Source organism: Taudactylus pleione, unplaced genomic scaffold (assembly GCF_031769625.1).
Source record: "Taudactylus pleione unplaced genomic scaffold, aTauple2 ptg000008l, whole genome shotgun sequence".
NCBI classification, from domain to species: domain Eukaryota; kingdom Metazoa; phylum Chordata; class Amphibia; order Anura; family Myobatrachidae; genus Taudactylus; species Taudactylus pleione.
In genome coordinates this window covers 4,387,501-4,409,883 of record NW_028284411.1, presented here as the reverse complement: position 1 = coordinate 4,409,883, position 22,383 = coordinate 4,387,501, and the positions used below count along the sequence as shown (strand labels likewise).

Sequence of the window (22,383 nt, the reverse complement as noted above, 5' to 3'; positions counted from 1 at the left end):
AGGAAAGTTTTTGTTAAGGTTATCCCTTCCCACTCCCAAAGCCAGGCCAGTTACATTTAACATCATGTCTCAAAATGTTACACTAACCGCACTTACAATAATATATACCAGGAGCAAAGCGCCAATTATACAAATAAACTCGTACAATCAGTTCACAACTTTGCGTGGGGAGAGATGAATGCAGCCAAAGTTGTCACATGGAGGCTGAAACTGGTTCCAATTCTGAGGAACACTTTACAGCCTGTTCATTGGGATTCACTGAGCCCAAGTTACGGTAGTGAGACAAGACGGAGGAGCTGCTGCAGACTGCAAAAGGCAAGCAAGTATCCACGTCCCCGTCCCTCCTTACGCGTCTAACATACAATGCGCAAACTACCAAAGACACAATACACAGTTTGAACATTTGTTTAATTTGATACTTGCTGACATTTATATTTACAATGATTAAGAGGGAGGCAAACCAAAAAAGTGCAAACGTCTGCCCCTAGAAGAGAGGGGGAGGTCCTGGGTCACGGCCAGGGTCTGTGCCTCCTGTGTTACCAAAGAATACATGTAATATCCCAAAGGTCGGGGGAGGAAGAAGCACTTTCCGTTGCCAGGTCCCGTGGCCCAGTGACACAGGCGGCACCCAGAGTCACTGAGCACTGTCGTTCCTGTAGGGTCTACTTTATTATTATTAGTTTTTTCCTTAAAATACATTACGCCTAAAGCTGGCAGGCATCTTGGCATAATTAGCAAAGGAATAAAAACCACATGCAGTGCCTTCATCAAAGCTAGAGGAGCAAAGTAACACGGGTGCCCGTCACTGTCATTGCCAAAGGGGGAAATAAAAACACTATGCAAAAAAACTCATCATCGGGCCATAAGGTGTCCTAATAATGGTGAGGATATTTCATCAGACAAATGAGCGCTCTGTGTTACGCCATCAGTAGCACAGGCTTCACAGACACTAAAACTAATGGTAGTAGTAATAACTGCACCCCAGTGGTATTAATGATCCGGCCATCCACACGCCTTTGTGGTTTAAACGATCTGCAGAAAAACCCGCTGAACTGAGAAAAGTGCAGGAAAATGGAAGAGGCGTGATACCCTGTCATTTACCACCCATTCGCTCATACATCTGATCATGAGCAAACCCTTCATGTATGTACAAGTTCCAGGAATCTCACATGACTGGCGATGGGGGTAGTGCTTACACCAATAACCAGGAAGCCATAGTGTAGGTCTACTAAAGGACACAGCAGGAAGCCACAGGAAGGATTGCACCCGCCTCGGGTCAGCGACTAATACAATATTATGTGGATTTTGGCATGACACAGGTCAACTAACAAAATAAGAGTGGAGTGTATTTAATGTTTATGGCACTGGCTGGCAGGGTCTGAGACATCCTCAGGGCTATCCTTCCAGTTGCTTTCTATGAGTAACAAGTTAAAAACAAGGATTAAAAAATATATATATATATTTTCCTTTACCAGTCGGTGAACAGTGATATTCTTAAAATGTGTCTATCAATAACTTGAAGGGACCTATATGAAATGTTCATGGTGTAATCCGTCTCACCCGTCCAGCAAACTCTACGCCAGTTGTTGACATGGACTATTTCTACAACACCTTCAAATGGTTCCTCGAGACGCTCTTTAGGCTGCATCTGCAGAGTTTTATAATAAGAGGCAAAGTGATCGGGGTAGGGGCAAGCTAATTTCCTCTAACTCAATATATCTTCCCCCAGACACTTAGTACTCCTATAAGAAGGGACAGTGTTCATTCTAGCTCCCTGCACCTGTCATCTGTTGCATCAGCTGAGTGTGCTGGAAGCACCAGAGCGGAGAGCGACACCCCAGGCAAAACAGAGGAACTGCACGGGTTGTGACAGGTGCAGGGTGCTAGAATGAACACTGACATATAGCCATCTCATCTTCAGAATAAAAAACGCACCTCTATGATAAGCCTTCGAATTGGACTGAAGGCCTGAGTTGCTCTGGCTGTAGGTACGACCCCACCGGATGAGAAACCTACATATGGATCAGCAGTAAGGTAGCTGCGCTATTGTAACAGTAATGTAATGAGTCAGTGTCCTGTGGGGGTAACAGGTAAAGGGATAAAGACTAATCCCTATTCCAGAGAACAAAGCAGATACCTTTACAAATCAGTGTAATCTCAATGTACAAAACTCACACTTCCTAGCCTCCCCAATCATACATATTCAGAACTTACAAGGACACCAATATTTGTACAGCAAAGGGAATCGCCGGCTCCTACATGCAATTTACATGACTTAAATTTTCAAGTGGGCAAATATTTTGTAAATTGGCCAAAGACTCTTAAGTAGGCTGGTGCCCTACAGGCAGATGTCGCCATTACAGGATTATTAGAACGCAGTCTATCCACTGACTAGGAACTAGTGCCATCACTGAGGGCAAGGGACGCGTTTCGCTCCTTCCTTTGTGCAGGTAATGCGTACACTAGATTCCAACCCTGGTTTTTTTTTTTTTAAAAGCAGATGAGATCTAAAACTTACACACAATGGGGACAGGACGTTCTGGGTGTTAAATTGTAATTGTGTAAATGGTAAGAACGCGTTAGCTTTCTAATGATTGGAAAACAGGAGGAATAAAGACGGAACAGCATACATTAAGTCGTATAAACACTCCATGGAGAAAAAGGAAAAAAACAGGAAAACGTTGGGTCAATTTAAATCTGCGGGATACTTGGCTACATATGTTCAATAAGTTTGTTGATGTCTTTTTTTTCCGCCATACTCCTTCCTTGAGTAATGTATTTAATGCTATACACCAACCCTAAAATAACAGGTCAGCGCTGGGCGCTACCGGTGAGGGCGGCTTTCTGGCCCTGTCTGGAAGCTGTTTTGCCTACAGCGTCCGATGAAGGCCTCAGATTTTGGCGATAGCTCCTTAAACTTTGCTGTACGTTGCTAGATAATTGCAAATTGAGCTATACTATGACACATTATTTTACTATAGCATAACCCATTATAGTTACCAGGGTAGCAATGAGAATCCTGACATTCCATCAGTACAAAGGAATCTGCTCTGAGCATAAAGGGGACCCATAGTTCCAGTCTTATAACACTGCACTCCAGTAAGGGGGAGGGGGACCGAATACTCTGTGGCGTGTCGCTATAGATGCTGCAGACGTAGCAGTAGGTCACCCCATTACAGCGAGGCCGACAAGCCACTGGCTTCAATAGTAAATACTTCGGGCTGGGTTGTGGCAGATACTGACGTAATTGCATTTGGCATAAGAAAGAATATGGCACACAGTGGGTACCGTGCGGGCAGCATAACTGGACTAACAGCACACCTGCGCAGGAGAAGGCAGGCATTGTTTTTGGCAAAAGGAAATAAAGTTATAAAAACAAAGGTTATACTTCAAAGTGTCAAAAGTATAAGAAATTCATCCAAACAGCGCTTCAGTCGGTGTGATATCACACGTCCCTGGCCATTAACCAACCTGCGGCATATACTCACTGCTGACGGACTACAAGTCCCAAACGGGAAAGCAGCCGCAGGTCCGCCCACCTCTGTAACAGCGACTCAGGATGTCGCAGGGAAGGACTTGAATTGTGTGTTAATATCGGCAGGACAGAGAGCCAATGGCACATGCGCGTACAACCCCTCTACTCCTGCTAATGAGCACTTCGCTTCACTCTTACAAATCTTTTTTAATATTTAATGGGTCCTAATGAGAAATGACAATTGTTGGTTTTTTTTTTTTTTTTTAAAGAAAAAAAAAAAAATTTGCTTCTCACAATCCCCGTTCATGGGCTTCACTTACTCTTAGAAACACCAACGGCCAGGCCTAAATCATTTATACAAAATGATTATTATTGTTTTGCATAGAATTGCAGATGGTGGTTTCCACTTGACGCACTAATACTTGGCAACCAAACCCCACAGCAGATGCAGTAAAACTATATTACAGAATGAAGCCAATGGCGTACGGCCGATCTAAAAGGGCCTAAACAGAAAATTGCTGTAACTCCCACAGCAGCTACAATACAGGACTGGAAGCTGCCCAATAAAATCTCACCTACTTAGCGGGTAAACAATCCTGGAAAATATAACCGCATCACCTAACGAACCACAGATAACGATGGAACAATGGACAGGTACCGCGAGGAACGGCGGCAAAAAGCTATTACCCCAGATACTTGCTGCCATAAGTGTGAGAAATGCGCATTCTGGAGGGAAAGAAAAAAGTTACGGACTTTAACGGTTAAATAGAAAATAACGTGAGAAACTGACCACTCTCCTCGTTAAGGGGCGCTATGTACAAACCAGAACATAACAAGGTTCTTCATTTCCGCTAGTTTATCGAACTAGGTTGCGGAACGGCTGGTGCTGAAGATGAGGGGGGCGTGCCGAAGCCGGTGGCACCATTTAGGCTACATGTTTTAAACAATAATAGGTTGCGTCCCTGTTCTATGAGCTGGACGACTTAGAATATCAGCTCTAGTTTTCTTCTGCTTGACGGTAATGCAGAAATAAATTAGGCTGTTATCGGGACATATGTTATGGCTGATCTAAACCTCATTACACCGATGAACACAAAGTATATGTTCTAAAGAGATTTGGAGGTAGAGGCTGGATGTGCGGCGAGAAGCACTTTCCAACTAGACGATTGGCGATAACCACCACCATAATATCAGGCCACGATGGATGCCAGTCACCCGGCCTTCAGGCCACGAAGGACACTAGCAATCTGGTCATCGGGGCATGCTGGTCACCCAGCAGCTGTGAATATCCATGTAGTCAACTTGGCCACCATGGATAGCAATCATCTAACTGAATACCGATCATCTAGCCTAGACAACATAAGAAGGGTCAATTAAACTGCAGCGTTCTGCCGCATATCAGTACAGACGTATTTGAAAAACGGAAAAAAATATCTGGATAAAAAGATTGCAGCATACTTATGTCTGGCCCGTCTCCTGCCTACACATCGTCCCTAAGTACAGAGATCAAGAACGCAACTAGCCGAAAACATAGATTATAACAGCCGCATCCATCCATAAGGATGTTTTACGGTGTCCACTCCCATTGGGAGCTACCCTTGGTTGGAACTTTAGAGACTAATAACTGTTTCAGCCTAATAAGATTTTCGCACCTAAGAGGAACATTTTAGGACAGAATATTTTGCGTACGTGAAACCATAAAACCGCAAAACCCAGAGACCATCAACAAAATGCCAAAGTTCATGTCTCGCTCAATACAGAACGGGTCTCCAGCGACCTCACCAGGACAACTGGAGGGTAGATTTCTCACAGGTATATCCACATACACACATACAAAGAGGTACAGTCATAAAAGAACATTCTATTATTCGATATGTTGTCCGAGTGGTAAAAGTGTACATTCCCGACAACTGATGATCGAGGCGGTTATTTGGTAAAATGTGGCAAGATTCCCTAAAATCGGCAAACGAGGGGGGAAGAGTTATCGGCCTCATGTCCAGATTGTGTATCTTCCTTTTGACGATTAAATACAATACACGGAAATCACAGACAGACTGAATAGATTCCACTGTAAGCATTAAACCTCAACGCAGTTAAAACAGAGCAAATCATGGTCAAACAATACAGTGATTTACCCTGACTGTAAACAATATAAAAAAAAAAAAAAACACAAAAAGAAAAAAAAAAAAAGAAAAAAACCCCCCAAAACATTCATGTAATAAGTTAAAGACGATATCATGACCTGAGTGGTTACAGGTCAGTGTGACGTGTTGGGGGGGGGGGGGGGTGCATGGAAATCTGGACGCACACGGAGCCATTTTGTTTTCTTACCACATGACAAAATGGGCATAAAAAAAAAAAAAAAAAACACAGTAACAGGTTTCCGTCAACTGTGATCACTACCAGATAATGTTGGCAACTGATTAGAACCGTGCTGTCAATAGAGATTACAATGACAAAAAAATACACCAAAATCAGCAAAGAAATAGCTCCAACAAGCAATTGATATTTTTTACGTAATAATAAAAAAAAAAAAATCTAAATGGCTATGATTCCTCTATTAGCAAAAACACATAATGCAGTCTCAAGAAATCTGTGTGTGCAAATATATATATATATATATATATATATATATATATATATATATATATGGCACACACTCCACATCCTTGTTCTAGATATATACATTAACACGACATGAATGCAGTTTGTACAGTGTATGACACATCAGACTTGCATTAGACCATGGCACGGTAAGGACCTTGCATTTTCAGGAACTGAATGATAAAGGAAGGCCCCCCAGCTACAATCTGCGGTGGGAGATGGCTGAGAGGACAGTTCTCAATGCTCATAATGGACAATTTGCTGCACAGAGCCAGCTCAAAGGGCAGGCCGTGTAAGTTGGGGTTATCATTCAGATACAGCTCCTCCAAGTTCTCCAGTGTACCTGCAAGGAGGAGGAGACACAAGACTCAGTCAGCACAGTATGGAGGGTGACTGCACCCCAGGACACCTGGAGAGGGCCGGGGCCGACACTCACTCACCTATTTCCTCTGGAAGGTGTGTGAGGAGGTTCTCGCCCAGGCCTAGGTGCGTTAGGTTCGTCAGGTGGCCGATCCCCCGCGGTAAGGTCGTCAGCTGGTTATTTGTCAGCACCAATTTCTGGAAAAAAAAAAAAAAGTAGGGATTTAAATGTTATAGAAACCCCAATTAAAAAAAAAAAATAAAAAATAGTGGAATAAATGTACAAATATGAGGATTACAGTTTCTTCCTCACCCAAATTTTGGGCAAAAAAAAATCAAAATAAGTTGAAAATGGTTTTAACGTATTGGGTCTGATTTTTCGTTGGGCGGTACGGATGCATCAAGTGTTTTAAATATCGCACGCGGTTGCAGTGGGCGGTTTTTAAAATTGTGTTTTTAAGGCACGAAAATATACTTGGACCCATGTTAACGTACCCCCAATTTATGTGGAACAGTAATTTCCTGGAAAAAAATTGCTTTCTGTCTTTTTCAACTTTTTTTTTTCCCCAAAAAATCCACGCAGTAGTTTTTCGGCTAAGTACACAACTTAGGGGGGAGGCTGTCGAAAGGATTCTGAAATAAATTCCCACATTTTTAGCCAAAAATAGGGATTTTGCTTTTTTTTTCGCCTGGTCTGGGATGGAGAAAACTTTTCTCCAGTTTATTTTCCCCTGTTGCCGTTTTCACCTGTTTTTTGTCGAAAATGTTGCTTTTTTGTGTGAAAAAAACGGCCGTTTTCGCCACTAATTGAATATGGCCCTTAATTATATTGCCGTTTTCAACTCCGCTGGGAAAAAAACTACGATATTCGGCATCTTTTAAGAGCTGTTGGTTTGTTAAAAGACTCATATGGTTGTGTCCTTTCATACTGTAGCTTAAGTTGCTCCAAACAGCCCCTCCCGGTGCGCCAGGACCCGTGCGACTCAGCACTGGCGAGTGTCTTTTTCACGCAAAATGTGCGCCTTATTTGCATAATTAAAGCCCAGCGTCCCTAGTACACCGAGAGCGGCTTTTTGCTGCATCTGCGACGCTCCTAAGATGCAAAACTTAAAGAAACAAAAAGGATGTTACGCTACTCCTCCTAAAGCGTATCAGTCACGCCGGGCGTCTGGAGTGCCATATGGCCTACGGATACCCAGTGAGGACGCATTTGCGGGTGGCTGTAATCGCCATCAATACCGTATGAGGAGATAGACAATGTTGTCTGTCGCTCTGAGAGGCCTACAGTAATAAATGAGGATAACAAAAAATATTTTACTAGTGACCCTTATTAGCATAGATTACCTAATCTAACAATTCCCTTCATTTTAGAGGTACAATTGTTCTAGTCAAACTCTACCAAGCAGTAATCAATACCTCAGAGCAATATCCCTTAAATTTAGCAAAAGCAAACAAATTATATTGTTTCATTTATTTTCAAATACAGAAAATGCGACCGTTTCATTCGTTCTGCCCATTCTTCTAGTCACAGAAAAATGCTACATAAATACATCTGTAGAAATCACAGAAGTACATTAAAGCCGCCCAGCTTGGTCTTCCATTTCCATGCACACAGGAAATAGCTGTCTAATTGGATTTTCAAACACTACAAGGAAAATTTTATTTCCAGTTTAAGGACCTGACTGTGTGAATAGCTGTGTTCTGCCCGGGCTATAATCTCACTAGCAAGAACCCTACAGGAATTCATTTAGTGCAGGTAGTGCTCTCAGCATGGTGAAACGCGTGAGTTATACAAGTGTCTGTCACTCTATATCTTTAGCCATGAAATACAACATGTTAAACCCCGAGGACATGCCTCACCCGTACCAGGCTGTGGCAAGTGGTCACACGTATCTGAGATCATTAGCCATGAAATACAACCTGCTATATACACTACAAGGAGTTGCCTTATCCACACCAAGGTGAAGCAAGCAAACAATGAAATTAAAACCTCCTCTCTCTAATATGTGGCAGTTCTTAGGGGATTTGTAATATCCTTATAATATTCCTGTTATGTTGAACAGTTACCTGCACTGAATAAACTTAAATAAGTTGGCTAATTGTATACATCACAGCAACCCCCATAACAAAACAACCAGTATATACACTCCAAAAGGGGCGGTGCAGCACCCAGAATTACCTGCAGGTCTTTCAGGTAAGCTATCTCGTTTGGCAGCGATTCCAACTTGTTTTCCTCCAGATCCAACTCCCTCAGTTTGCGCAGATTACCGATACCGTGAGGAAGCTTCTTTAAGAGATTGTTTGACAGGATTAAGACCTAAAAGAAGGAAAGAGACAGGGCTTTAATAAGGCGTTAAGGCTTCGAGTAGCCACAGACAAGCACCAATGCTGGTCATCTTAGGTATGAAGGAAACCAAAGAAACGCGTCGATCTAATAATTACCTCAATGGAGACTAAGCCAGACACGTCCTCTGGGATTTTTGTCAATTGATTGGTGGCTAGGTTCAACTCTACCATACTAGTCCATGTCCCAAAATCCAGGGGTAGAGAAGTCAGCTGATTGTCCTATTGTAGGGTGATAAAGATATTAAATGGGTCACTGCACAACTACCGCCAGGCAGTGTTTATTGCTAGAGTCAGGAGAAGGGTCTGCTCGGAGACTTAATAGATGCAATAATTTGCAGTAAGGTTACTTTACACATTGTAAAGCACGCGTTTGGCTTCATTAAATAAACAATTAAATTGAGATACCACGTTGGTGCCAACAAATACAGATACAATAAAAGTGTTAACGCAGAGACAATAACACACACTCTGCAACAGAGAGACATCGATAAGTGCCCCAGCTGTTCACACACACAATCACCTAGCAGTGCTTCAGGCCGGATCTTGTTCATAGAGGTTAGAAGGGTAGCGGATGCTACCGTTCACATGATTTGCTCTGAGCAGCGCGCCAAGATTACGCAGTGTTTCTATTTTGCTCATCAGCAACTCAAACAAGGCGCAAGCAGTTTACACGCTCCCTGGATCGATGAGTAATAGTAGAGACCCAGCACTGTGACCAACCATGGGATGTGCAGGAAGGGGGCGATTTAATTGTTCTTTACACAGCAGTAATTAATGGGCATCCAATGTTGCAATTCAATTGTTTGGACACCCATTAAATATAGCGCTCTTTGCAGGTAATTAATCAGGGTTTAGGTGCGTAAAACGACTAAACCCGTGTAAAGTCCAGGTTAGCGTATCCAAAGCAAACGTAAAACTGAGGTTCGACTAAGGTACAACAATGAAAAAATGTTTCTGGATCTATAGATAAGAGGTTTGTTCCTTGACTATAGCTGCACTAAAGCGAAACGCGCAGCGCGATGCACAGTGACTGAGCCAATTCACGTGTTAACAATTCCATTAACAATACTCAACGCTTCGCTACAAAAAATAGCTCACTCTGTAACATGACGCCATTACTTAGCGACTAGGAAAGGATGGAACTGCACTCACCTTCATATTCAGCTTACTGAGCACTTTAGCTCTGGAGAAAATGCCAAACGGTATCTTATTAATGCGATTATGCTCCATATTGAGAGAGTAGATGGTGGAGAACTGGGAGGGGCCGCCCACAGGGTACGACTGGAAACAGTTCCTGGCCAGGGTCAAACTCGTCACTTTCACTAAGCTGGACAGGAGACCCTAAGGAGGGGAACATACAGAGGGGTAAAGAGGCTGTGGTTACCTTATAGGGGGATCTCTGTGCCCGTTACTGGCAGGGTACGGCTACGGTCATGGGTCTTGGATACAATAAGAGATCAGTGGATACAATAAGATGCACACAGCAAATCCAGTACTGTCGTATCCAATGGCGAGCGTCCGGGATACAGCCAATCAGCCAGGACAAGAGACACCACGTATCCCTTTAGTGACCAGATTCTATCTGGAGGAGCTATACAGAAGATCACTGCCATAAACGGGTGTGTGTGTATAATTACAGTACTGGAGATAACATTATACCAAATCTCCTACCAGTGACTATTCGGACAGGACCAAGTCTTCAGCTCTCTAAGGGGGAGGTTGAATTCAGCGCGATGTTGAATAGCGTTGGGAAGGAGCTCACAGATGTATTGAAATGGCCGCACTTTTACCACAACTAGAGGATTTCTGCTTGCACCTCAGGACTAAACTAGGGCCACAATTTCCGGCTTAGCGCATGCACTATAACAGCATCGCGGCTAGCACTTATGTCGGAGAATGCAAGTTACCGCGACTGAACACCTGGCTTTAGGCGCCATAACCTGCACTGCCCGACTTAAGTGCAATGGAGACAATTGATTAGCGCTGGGAACTCATTCCTGGTACTATTCAACATGGCACTGAATTGAATCGCCCCCTAGCAGTGGATTAATGTATAGCAGTTAAAGGTGAAGGACTGATGCCTCCTGAGAAGCTTGGCGAGTGAGAGACACTCAACACCAAACATTTTTTTATTTAGTTTTTGTTCTCTGCAGTTGATTAATTTTTTTATTGGTGAAACAAAGAGGGAATTTCACATCTAAACATACAGTAGGACACACATGTTATTTATGTGGATTTACAAGGTAAATTGGAGAGAATGCAACAAAGTAAAATTTACTTTAAGTTTTGTGGTACAGTAAAATGCAGATTATGCAAAATGCCAATTATCTGCACACGATCTACATAAACCAAAATATGTATTTACTGGTCACAGCTTTGTTTTCTTATTTTCTGTTTCTACTTCAGGGTCCATAGGGGGTCCAAAGGGTTGACCTTGGGGTATAGGTTGGGAACCAAATCCGGGCACCACGCAGTTAAAGCTTTTAGCTCCCAGGATGCACTTGGGTCCACTCTCCCTATAACCCCACCCCCAGCCAGAGGCACCTCAGTTTAAGTTGGTGCCCGGCCGGAGTCGGGTCACCGTTTAGTGCAGTGGGGAGCTGATTAACAGCCCCTAAGCTATATATTTTTTTCAAAGAACAGAGTTTTTTTTTATTTTTTACTTTGGACTTTTAGAGCGGCAGCGTCGGACTGTCCATGGGACGTCTAAGCTGCCGCTCCGTCACCCCACCGGCGCTGAGACGCCAGTACAGATCTGGGGATCTCAGCGGGACCCCAGAGTCTGTACTAGCCGGACTCTGCGGGCGCCCAGGACTGCTGCCGGATCCACGGGGAGCAGGTAAGGCGCGTCCCGGGGGTTAATAGCCGGCCAGGGGAGGCAGCCTTTCCTGTTACAGCGGCTCCTCCGCTCAGCTCAGCGCGCCTTTCAGTATGTATAGTCTGGCGTCGCTGAGCTGCTTCCTCCGCGGGCCACGCTTCTTCTGAGGTCTCCAGCGGCCATTTTCTTGGTGCAGCAGAAATCTCTGGAGATGGCAGTGAGTCCAGTCCCCCTGCGTACCTCACCATCAGGTCAGTGTACACAGTGCTGTAGCCTTCCCAGACACTGAATCTGGGTAAGTTGAATGCAGTGTAATAGTGCAGTATATTATATGACATGTTTATGTATATATGTATATCTCTGCATGGTATGTGACTTATGCTAGTGCTGACTGTGCTGACTGTCTGTACTTAATTCTCTCACCTGTCAGTGTATATCTATCCCTTTTCTTTATCTGCCCTAATACAGCTGTACTTAGGGTGGTTCTGAGACCTCACATTTATATACTTGTTAATATTTGTGAGGTTTGTCACATACTGTTGCGTGCTGCACGTTGCCACATTTTAGTTGGAACTGTGTGTTGCATACGCTGAAAATGAGTCCCTGCGGCTAATTTTGGCATCAGTCAGGACCAGTATAGCACTGCTTGATATTTCCACCAAGATTGGTCTGATAGGTTTGACCAGGAGACAGAGCGTTATACTGCACCCATTTTTACTATCCTGCAAGTCATGTGCTGCAGGGGTTAGTGCGGAGGATTTGTTTCATAAAGGGTTCTGTGTGTTGCGTCATCTGGTGCCGGCCCCTTTCACGACCCCCTTGGGCGGTTTGTTTTCTCGGGATCCTCTCAATTGCGGATTGCCGGGCGGGCCCCATTGTTGTACCTCACTTGGGGTTACTTCACCATACTGCCCTTTTCATCTCAGGGTATCTCGCAGTTTCTTGCACTCTTCCCCTGTGACACAGACTACCGCTCCCTGCAGGGGTTTTTCGCAGAATATGAATTCCCCCTGGTGCCACAACAGTCTGTCATTCCCCTTGCAGGGATTACCACAGCCACCCTGGGTGGATGTCGTTTTCTACGAAAAGCAAATTGGCGTGGTTGACGCCCTGTGGTTACTTCCCAGTTGGCTCTGCCGTGAACTGGATACTGTTTTGGGCTCTTTCCCTCTTACACGGGGGGAAGCCTATTTCAGGTATTATTATATGCTGCTTTGGGGCTGGTAGCAGGTCCATTCTGGTTAGAGTGAATGTTGACCTGCACCTGTATCATACACCCTCAGTATTGCGTGCCTTCGGGTTCCCTGTTGCTGACTAGCGGGTGGATCGCATGGCGGGACTCTGGCTGTTGCCAGATACGAGGTATTGCAACAGTGTTTGGCCTCCTGTCCCAAATTCCCTGAGGGTCATCACGAGTCCTCCTGGGGTGGATGGGCGTGTTACTCGTCGTTGACGCCTCCCATTCCTGCGTGGTCGGATTCTTCGGATCCGTAGGGGGTAACTCTGCCTGAAGTCAGTATACTCGCTTTCAGGGCTTGTTACCCATCCTACCATGGTTATAGCATGGTTGGTTAATACTCTTGCATACTGAGCTGATGCATTTGTAATGTTTTTTTCCCCTCCAACACGTCTGGGGTTCAAATTTAATTTGGTCGCTCACGTAATATATGCAGTTGTCGTAGGTGGAAATGCCTATATTGGATATCAGTCTCCTAACTTTCAGTGTTCCGGCTGCGACTGTATCCTCCGTAATACCCTATGGCTGCGCTCTGGGAATGCAGAGGTGCAGATACCATCTGTAGGGTAGATCTTGTTTGGTCCTAACCTTAACAGGATTGTAGTAACTTTGGCAGTATTACTAACGACAAGTTTACCGCCTTCAGCTATGCCCACTACAAGGCCTCAGACTAAGTCTGTTAAGTCTTTTTGTCCTCTGGGTCAGCCTAAAGGTCTGTTTCTTCATAGACTATCCAGTACCGAGCAGGCCTGGACTGCCAGGCGATCCTGCGGATATCTCTTCAGCCTGACGAGACAGGCCTACCACTGGGAGATGGCGATTTTCTCAGTTCGCCCGGTACTAGTGTCAAGTTGCCGCGGCTAGGTGGGTAGGAGGGTGTGAGGATACGGGGTTCACTTAATCACCCAGACACCGAGCAGATGAAACCAACGTGATGGTTTATTTTTCCACAGCACACAGAAATAGATAATATGTCAGGACAAGCAGTAAATCCAGTGAACGGGCAATAAACAGGTAGCAGTCCAGACAGAGGCAGTCCCAGTAGAGTATAATGTCCCAGAACAATTCCACGAAATAGCTAGAGACCCTCAGTCCCCACAGTAGAAACTATCACTGATCACGCAGCAGTGCATAGCGTATGTCCACTCAATCACTTCCAGGACCCCACACGTAGAAACTATCAGAGATCACACAGCAGTGATAGTCCCTGGGTACAATCAAGCATTTCCAGGACCCCATGCAGTAGAAGCTAATCACAGAACACACAGCAATGAATAGCGTATAGGTCCTTGCAGAATTTCCAAGTATAAATCCACAGAACTGGTGATGCGTTCCACTAGCACCTTAGCAGAGCGAGGCCTCTTAGCCAAAGTCAGCGACTAACATGTGGAGTTACCTTCAGTGACCCGTTTTAAAATCTTCCAATTTCCCACGATATTGTGACCTCCCAGGGGGGGTTGCACCGTTTCCTGATTGCTGCGAGTCCCTTATGCTGTCACTTTCTCCTACCTCCTCTGGGTATTACTTCCCTGACGAACACCTGCTGGGATGGTTCCGTTCAGTCTACCAGGTTCACGTGAAGCACAAAACAGGCAAATGGAAGGAGGAGTAAATCCTGAGTGTCCCCTGGGGAGGTGGGAATTAACTTAGAGGGTCTTTTGTTTTGGGAGGTGTCACCTTGCTCTAACACAGACATATGGACCAGGCTAACATCAAGGCTTATCCAGTATTAAACATTTCAATAACTTACATTTTTACAGTACATAATATTCATGGTAATGGAAATGTGTGTCCTGAGAATGATCACACATACACTAGGAGACGGGAAGGGGGACACAAAAGGACTAAAAAGTAAATTGATCTCTGCAATGACTGAGATGCTGCCAGTAAATTTGTAACACACATCCCATGTCCTCACATTAATTTGTAACACACATCCCATGTCCTCACATTAATTTGTAACACACATCCCATGTCCTCACAGAGGGTACGCCCTCTCTTTGCTCAGGCGGACTCTTTCCAGGTGATGGTACGCAGGCCCTTATTCAGACCCGAACAGGGCCTTACAAATCCAGAAAGCTATACAGTTGTTGCGGTAAGCGGAGCTCATTAGGCCATCCCCACTTTCTCAGCGAGGGACTGGTTGTTCTGCTTTCTTTCTGGTGCGGTGGCTGAATGGTCCTCTTTGGCCTATTCTCTGTCTCACTTCCCTGAACCAGTTCCTAAAGCTACCTGGGCTCAGGAGGCAATCCCTAGGGTCTATCATACTATGTTTGGAACCTGGGGACTTTATGGTATCATTAGATATACAGGACTAGTGCCTACGGGTACTTACAGAGACCTTGCCTCAGCATGGACTGAGGTTTGCTGTATCACAGCACTTGCAATTTTTCGGGCTCTGCCTCTTGGGACTGTCCTCAGCCCCACAGGGGTTTACCAGCGTTTTGGATTTTCTGACAGTTCTCCTGTTCAGTATATCCCAATGCTCCTGTACCTGGACGGCCTCCTGCTCTTAGCAGGATCGCCAGGGTTCTCTACAGCCAGGTCAGGATGACCGTGGCTTCTTCAGGGTGCAGACGTTTAATCAACGGGGAAAAAGTTCTCCCTGCATCCCTCTCTGGGTATTCTTCACCTAGGAGCCCTGCTGGATTCTCAGAATCTGAGAATTCTTCTGGCGTAAGACGGCATCTCCACTCTTCCATTAGGAGTGCATGGATGTCTACGCAGTCGACATATGTCTTTACACTCTGGGATGCATGGTCCACTATTCAGTGTCTGCCTTTGGAAGGGTGGAATGGGCTCAGTTCCATTCCAGGCCTTTCCATAATTGGCTTATCTCCAGATGGAACGAGTTTTTTCTGTCGGATCACTGTTCAAACGATGATGCTCTCTCCGGAGGCAAAACGGTCCCTTTCCGGGTGGCTATGGTCATCTTGTCCAGGGTATTCTTGGCTACGGACAGTGTCTGGTTCGCATCCATTTCAGTGCAGTTGGACGGCTGTGTGGCTGGTCACCGGTTTTCCGTCTCCCATATCTGTGAGTATGGTTATTGAGTGTTCCAGTTTTCTCTCCTCCTCCGGCCTTTGGCTACTTACAAACTGAGGTGCCTCTGGCTGTGGGTGGGGTAATAGGGAGAGTGGACCAAAGTGCATCCTGGGAGCTAAAAGCTTTAACTGCGTGGTGCCCGGATTTGGTTCCCAACCTATACCCCAAGGTCAACCCTGTGGACCCTATGGACTTCGTAGAAACAGAGATAACAAAGGTAAGTTCTTACCATATCTCTTGTTTTAATACACTGAGTAAATTGATTTGATCAGCCCATGAAAAGTAAAAAAAAAAAAAAAACAACAGTACCATAAATTGCAAAAACAAACAAAAAAAAACAAACACCCCAACATACATACGTTTAATGCCTGTAACATTACCCAAACAGATTATTTGACTGACACTCAGCCCCCCAATAAGTTCAGATGATCAGCATTCTGACGTATTTCAAGATGCTCTCGGCATTGGATGGCTGTTTCTGAAGTTGCGATGGACCCAACGTTCTATTGCTTCTAGTAAAGTACCTTTGTTACATAAAGGTGGGTAACCTCTTTCTGCAACATACCGGGGAAAAGCCTTTCGGTGAACCCTCCGCTGCGCAATTCATATTGTGATCCGCGTGGTTGCTACTAAAGCATCGCCTACGCACATTTTGCAAGCAGCTATTTATCTTGTATTTTTAAGGTGTCACAGTTTCAGATTTAGGAGGAGGGGTGGTAGGCTTTGATGAAAAGCTGTGTTTTGAGTGCATGTTGGAAGCTGGTGAGACTGCATGAAAGACTAAGGGCCCGATTCAAAAAGTTTCCGCGGATTCTGACTTTCCGTATCGCCATATTCAATTCCAGGACGATTTCCCCTAAGCAGAAACTCAATGCAATGTAATAGGCGGAAAAGTATCTCCTATGAATAGCAGGTGAAAAAAGTACAAAATCGTTATTTTGGGGTGCAAACGTAGGGAAACGACTCAGAACCCTAGGGACAGCCCCGCAAAAGACAAATCAGGAAAAATTTACCTCAGAACACCCCAACAAAAAGTACTTTCGATTTGGGTACGAAAAAGTAAAGAGTTGGGGGACAACTATAAAAACTAGCGAAATGGCCTCTCCTTACAGCACCCCAAGAAGGCTAAGTGTTTTTGGGATTGCAGGTGCTTGTATGAGGGTGGTCTTTCACATTTTTTTAAAAGTTCACTTTAGAGACATAAAAACATGCTAGCGCCCATTTTCAAGTACCCCATATTTGACAGGACTATTTATTTTCACCAAAAAATACTGCACAACGCCATTCTTCACCACTTTTGCAAATACGCTAATAAGAAGCAAATTAAACTACTTAAGTACCCCAAATACCTTTATTAGGGCTATCAGTACACATCTACATTGATTCCCTATGTATGTTAGTGCATCTTTTTTTGGGGTACAGACTGATTTCCCCAATTCTGACAGTACTTCCCGCCTGTTCCGTTTTTGCCTATTTAAGAATTGAATATGGAGAAAAGCGGGCACGCGCGCGTAAAATTTCCGCCTCTGAAACAGGCGAAGGAGGCGGAAAGTCGGACAGGCGAGACTTTCCCCGACTTTTCTCCTCTAATTGTATAAGGGCCTAACTTGGAGAGGGAGACTTTCTAACAGTCAGACACGAGACGCCCAACACTACGCTGGCGCCGTCAACGAGGAACGGATGAGGATACGGCAAGTGATGCAGCTAACTCAAGGATGGAGATCAGGTTGAAATCAGGAGTCAGTGCAAGCATCAATAGAACTCCCAGCCCTGCGCTCATTCCTAGTGACAATTATCTCAGACCACACAGAGGCTGCACCCTAGGTGTTTTGTATACAGGTTTAAGGTATATGGCAGAAATTTAAAAAAAAAAAAAAAAACTTGTCTAGTATTTCCCCCCCGTAAGCCATACGATTACGCCCTGCTAAAATATATACAGTTGAAACGTCGTTCCCCACAAAGTTAATCACCGGCCATCTCACAAAAATGGGAACGTTCATACCGGAATTTATGTTTTTATCTATTCATTAAGGGCCATATCCAATTAGCCCCGAACTCTGTTCGGGCACTAATTGATCCCCGCAATCAGCGAAAAGCAGGGATTTTTTGCAGATAATCCCCGATTTTCACTGATATTTTTTTTCTCCCTATCCTATTAATTTGGGCGAATTAATAGGATAGTTCGCCCGTTAACACATGGGAGCCGCGATAAGCTCGCAGCCCTATGTGCGTTCTCGCCTTTTTTGGGGCGAAAATACGGCACTTATCGTGGATTATTTTTCAGGCCACATGAGGTCCGAAAAAAAAAAAAAAAAACCCAATAAGTGCCATCGTCATGCTGACTACAAGGCGAATTGGATAGCCCCGAGCGAACCCCTGAAAAGCTAATTAGCCGCGGCTAATTGGATATGGCCCTTACATTATCAAACATCATAAAACCGGCACCTATGGAAATATTGCAGCGGCACAGACTGCTAGAGGCACGCAGAATACATGAGCACTATATTGGGGCCACTGGTTCCCTGAATCTGTGGGCAGGCAGTGGAGGGATTTGGCACCACTGACCCACGTTTAATAGAAAAATGATTTCTGAAAATGGTTAAACCTGGACAGAGTCCCCTTGGCTACCCCCTGTAACGCACATGAAGTCTAATCACCAGGTGAGGTCTACGAGGAGCATTTATCCCTCTAACCCTCACAGGCATTGTGGCATTAGGACATCTCTGGAAGCCTGCCTTGTGACCCTGGTATGATTACACTGACATCCCCCCCCCCCTCCTTCACTGTCTGCCTCTCCTGTAAGTGGAATGCGGCAAGGCTCTTCTCCTTAACCCCATCACTGCTGAAAGGTGCATAATGCAAGTGCTGTGCCGACTCTCATGTGCACCTTCTCTGGCGGGGAAGCGGTTAAATCCGCAGCGCGAAGATGCTGAAACCTTTTATCGAAAAGCTTTTACGTTAAAGAGAAGGGGGGGGGTCAGACGAGAGAAACTGAGCTGCTGTTCTGTACCAGCAAACGGCCGCAAATCCTGGTTTAGGGCGTGTTTACAAGCAGGTTTAGAGAAGAGAGAAATTATTGTCAATTGCTGCAATCATGACTAATTTATGAAGCAATTTGCAGAAAATCCCGCTCAGCATGTTGACAGTAACTGGATGTATTGGTGTCTCGGGGGGGGGGGGGGGCTGGAGTGTGTTCACAAAGTGAATTCAAGAAGGAATAATAATGAAATAAAAATACAGAGTCACAATGGGCCAGCACTAAATGCAAGCCAGTTTATGTAGGTGCCAGACGGCCCCCCCATTGCAGAGACAATACCTCTGTTTTGGTCACTGGCTAAACTAGATCAATCTGACAATGCAATTTACATGGTGTAATGTATCTTTACAAAAAGGAATCGCATGAAAGCGAGTTTTCTGTACTGTAATCACGGATATGGGACGCAGGCCTGTAACGAACTTTACAAAAGTAAAAAAAAAAAATTTTCGCACTCCATAAGAGCCATATGCTGGGTACAGGGGGTTTATGCTGGGCTCTCAGCGCCAAATCAACATCAGTTATTTTCATTAACACCCATACAAATCCTTCTAGGCTTATGAAGCCAGTGATCGCCATAGGTATGTACGCCGGCCGCAGAGCTCGGGCTCCGCGGATCCTAGCTACCCGGAAAGTAGGATCTTTCTGATGTTACACCTTGTGCGGCTGAAACGGACATGGCTATTATAGTTACCGGTTATTTATATGGCGCGCACAGATTCTGCATTGCTTTACATACGCATCTGGAAGACTGTATACAACCAGCGCATACTGTACATGTTCTGTATTAATCCATGTGTCGCATTTAGGCCGTAGCGCTAAAACACTAGTTCCTCGCGCCCTCTGTCATCTCCGCATCTTACCTCCGGTAAAGTGGATATATTGTTATTCTCCAGATTTAGCTCGTCCAGCTCACAGCATTTGGCCAAGGATCGGGGTATCGCCGACAGCCTGTTGTACCGTAGTCCCAAGCGATTCAGGCTGGAAAGGTTTCCTGAGGGGCAGATTACACACACAGGATGAGCCACTTGTTACAATGTTCCCTTATAAAAAGTTTTTATAGCAAATAATTTCTATAGTACAAAACTTGCCCAGTATCAGTGGCCCCAACTCTCATTTCCATCAACATGTGAAGACCGGCGATGAAGAAAGCCTGGCGTTACAAACCAAGAGGGTGTAATTACTGCCCATTACACTTGCAGGCACCAGTTACTCATCACGTTCAGTTCAATGATATGTAAAATAAACACTGGACTGTCTCACCCTATGGGCACACTAAGTTGAGCCAATTAAAATCATCACTGAACTACTCATGAATAGACCACAATTAAGCGCTGCAAACTCAACTGGCTGCAAGCACCAGCATAGCCAAGCAACACACGGCCTCTAATTGCATGCGATACACAGGCGACTCCCCAATGGAATATCTGTATCATTAGGAATCCCGGTGTAAGTTAGACGCCTGCAGCCTGCGTACGATTGGAGGACGCATCTGAGACAAGCCTGTAGCTTTCTCCTTGAATATACATATGTAACCAATCTTCTGCGCTCTGCAGAAATTAAATGAGCGGATCAACATGTAAAAAGTTGTGAATCCGCTCGGGGTGCAGTAAACAATGAAATGAGTATAGGCAAAATTAGCTGCACAGCTTGCAAAAAGGAGTATGCAACATAAACGCAAACCTCGATCTGTACAGACGCGGCTAAAATAAGCACAGCGGAGGAAAACAACATCTCCACCTGCACAACACAACAATTACCAGTGGGAAGTGTTGTGTATATGCCCAGTGGTGGCGAGTTGGCTGGTGGAGACGGAGCCTGGCAGACAAGACACTTAAAGCTTATTAAATATGTAACAGCGAAGATGATTAATGGTATGAAGCGCTCATTACATGGTCCGTCTGCCTCCAGCTCGCTGGAAAGGTTTCATTAATACGACAACAAGAATTTACATGAACACTGGAAAGCAACAAGATCTGGCAACTGCGGGTAATGAAGCATCTTAGCCATGCCAGCGTTAGCCTGTGCCAGGGACACCTGTAGTAAGTAGGGGGACACCGCATGCTGCCTCTGTACACAGTAATCCTTTACATACAGATAGAGAAAATAGAGAACCCAAAAATTGAATTGGTTAAAAAAAAAAAAGCCTATGATAAATAGAATCATGCAATTGTTCCTTTGACAATCAGGAGATCCTATCGTGGACAATGATGTCGGCATTCCGACACTATAATGCTGGTGTCAGAGAGAAGGGACGGGGTAAGAGGAGCTCACTACCAGCACCGTAATGTCTGTATACATCGGGCACCTGTAAGCGCAGCGAGTGTTAGCAGAAGCCCGGCTGCCCCTCATGCAGGGTGCTTACTGCACAGGCCGTGTGGGGAAATGAGCACAGGAAACTATCACAATGTTTCACGTTTTTAAAGATGCTGCTTCTGTAGTGGAGAAATTACAAACAGGATGAGGACAAGTCTGAGCTTTCCCCATTACACTGCCCGGAGTGACGAGATACGGTGTTCCAGCATGCTTCATGACCTCACATCTCACTGCAAAGCCAAGCAGCCAAACCAGCCCACACACAGGTGCAGAGAAGTGTACGGCACCAAGCTCACACACTAATGCAGAGAAGTGTACGGCACCAAGCTCACACACTAGTGCAAAGCGGTGTTGGGCACCAAGCTTACACACTAGTGCAGAGCGGTGTTGGGCACCAAGCTTACACACTAGTGCAGAGCGGTGTTGGGCACCAAGCTTACACACTAGTGCAGAGCACTGTAGGGTACCAAGCTTACACACTAGTGCAGAGCAGTGAAGGGTACAAAGCTCACACACTAGTGCAGAGATATGTAGGGCACCTAGCTCACACACTAGTGCAGAGCGGTGTTGGGCACCAAGCTTACACACTAGTGCAGAGCAGTGTAGGGTACCAAGCTTACACACTAGTGCAGAGCAGTGTAGGGTACAAAGCTCACACACTATTGCAGAGATATGTAGGGCACCTAGCTCACACACTAGTGCAGAGCAGTGTAGGGCACCAAGTTTACACACTAGTGCAGAGCAGTGTAGGACACCAAGCTTACACACTAGTGCAGAGCAGTGTAGGGCACCAAGCCTATACACTGGTAGTGTTCATTCTAGCACGCTGCACCTGTCACAACCTGTGCAGTTCCTATTTCCTGCATGAGGTGTCGCTCTATGCTCTGGTGGTTTTAGCACACTCAGCTGATATACAAATCAGAGTGTGATAGAAGCACTAGAGCGACACCCCAGGCACGAAAAAGGAATTGCACAGGTTGTGACAAGTGCAGGGTGCTCCAATGAACACTACACTGATGCAGAGTGATGTATGGTAACATGCATATACACTGGTACAGAGTGATGTACGGTAACATGCATATACACTGGTACAGAGTGATGTACGGTAACAAGCCTATACACTGGTACAGAGTGATGTATGGTAACAA

At 45.1% G+C, this 22,383-nt stretch overlaps 1 protein-coding gene across 3 annotated transcripts in view; it reads right to left on the bottom strand.

Annotated features, from left to right (window-relative positions):
* Positions 1-389: 389 nt before the first annotated feature.
* The window catches only part of SHOC2 (SHOC2 leucine rich repeat scaffold protein), a 94,643-nt gene continuing 72,649 nt past the window's right edge, over positions 390-22,383 (bottom strand). For all 3 annotated transcript variants that reach the window (XM_088464852.1, XM_088464859.1, XM_088464866.1), the window contains 6 exons: positions 19,783-19,913; positions 9,938-10,126; positions 8,882-9,004; positions 8,619-8,756; positions 6,520-6,637; positions 390-6,422 (listed from right to left, as the gene is read on the bottom strand). In XM_088464852.1, the coding sequence (XP_088320978.1) occupies positions 6,214-6,422; positions 6,520-6,637; positions 8,619-8,756; positions 8,882-9,004; positions 9,938-10,126; positions 19,783-19,913 (908 nt within the window). In that variant the 3' untranslated portion in view covers positions 390-6,213. The remainder of the gene's footprint in view (positions 6,423-6,519; positions 6,638-8,618; positions 8,757-8,881; positions 9,005-9,937; positions 10,127-19,782; positions 19,914-22,383) is intronic.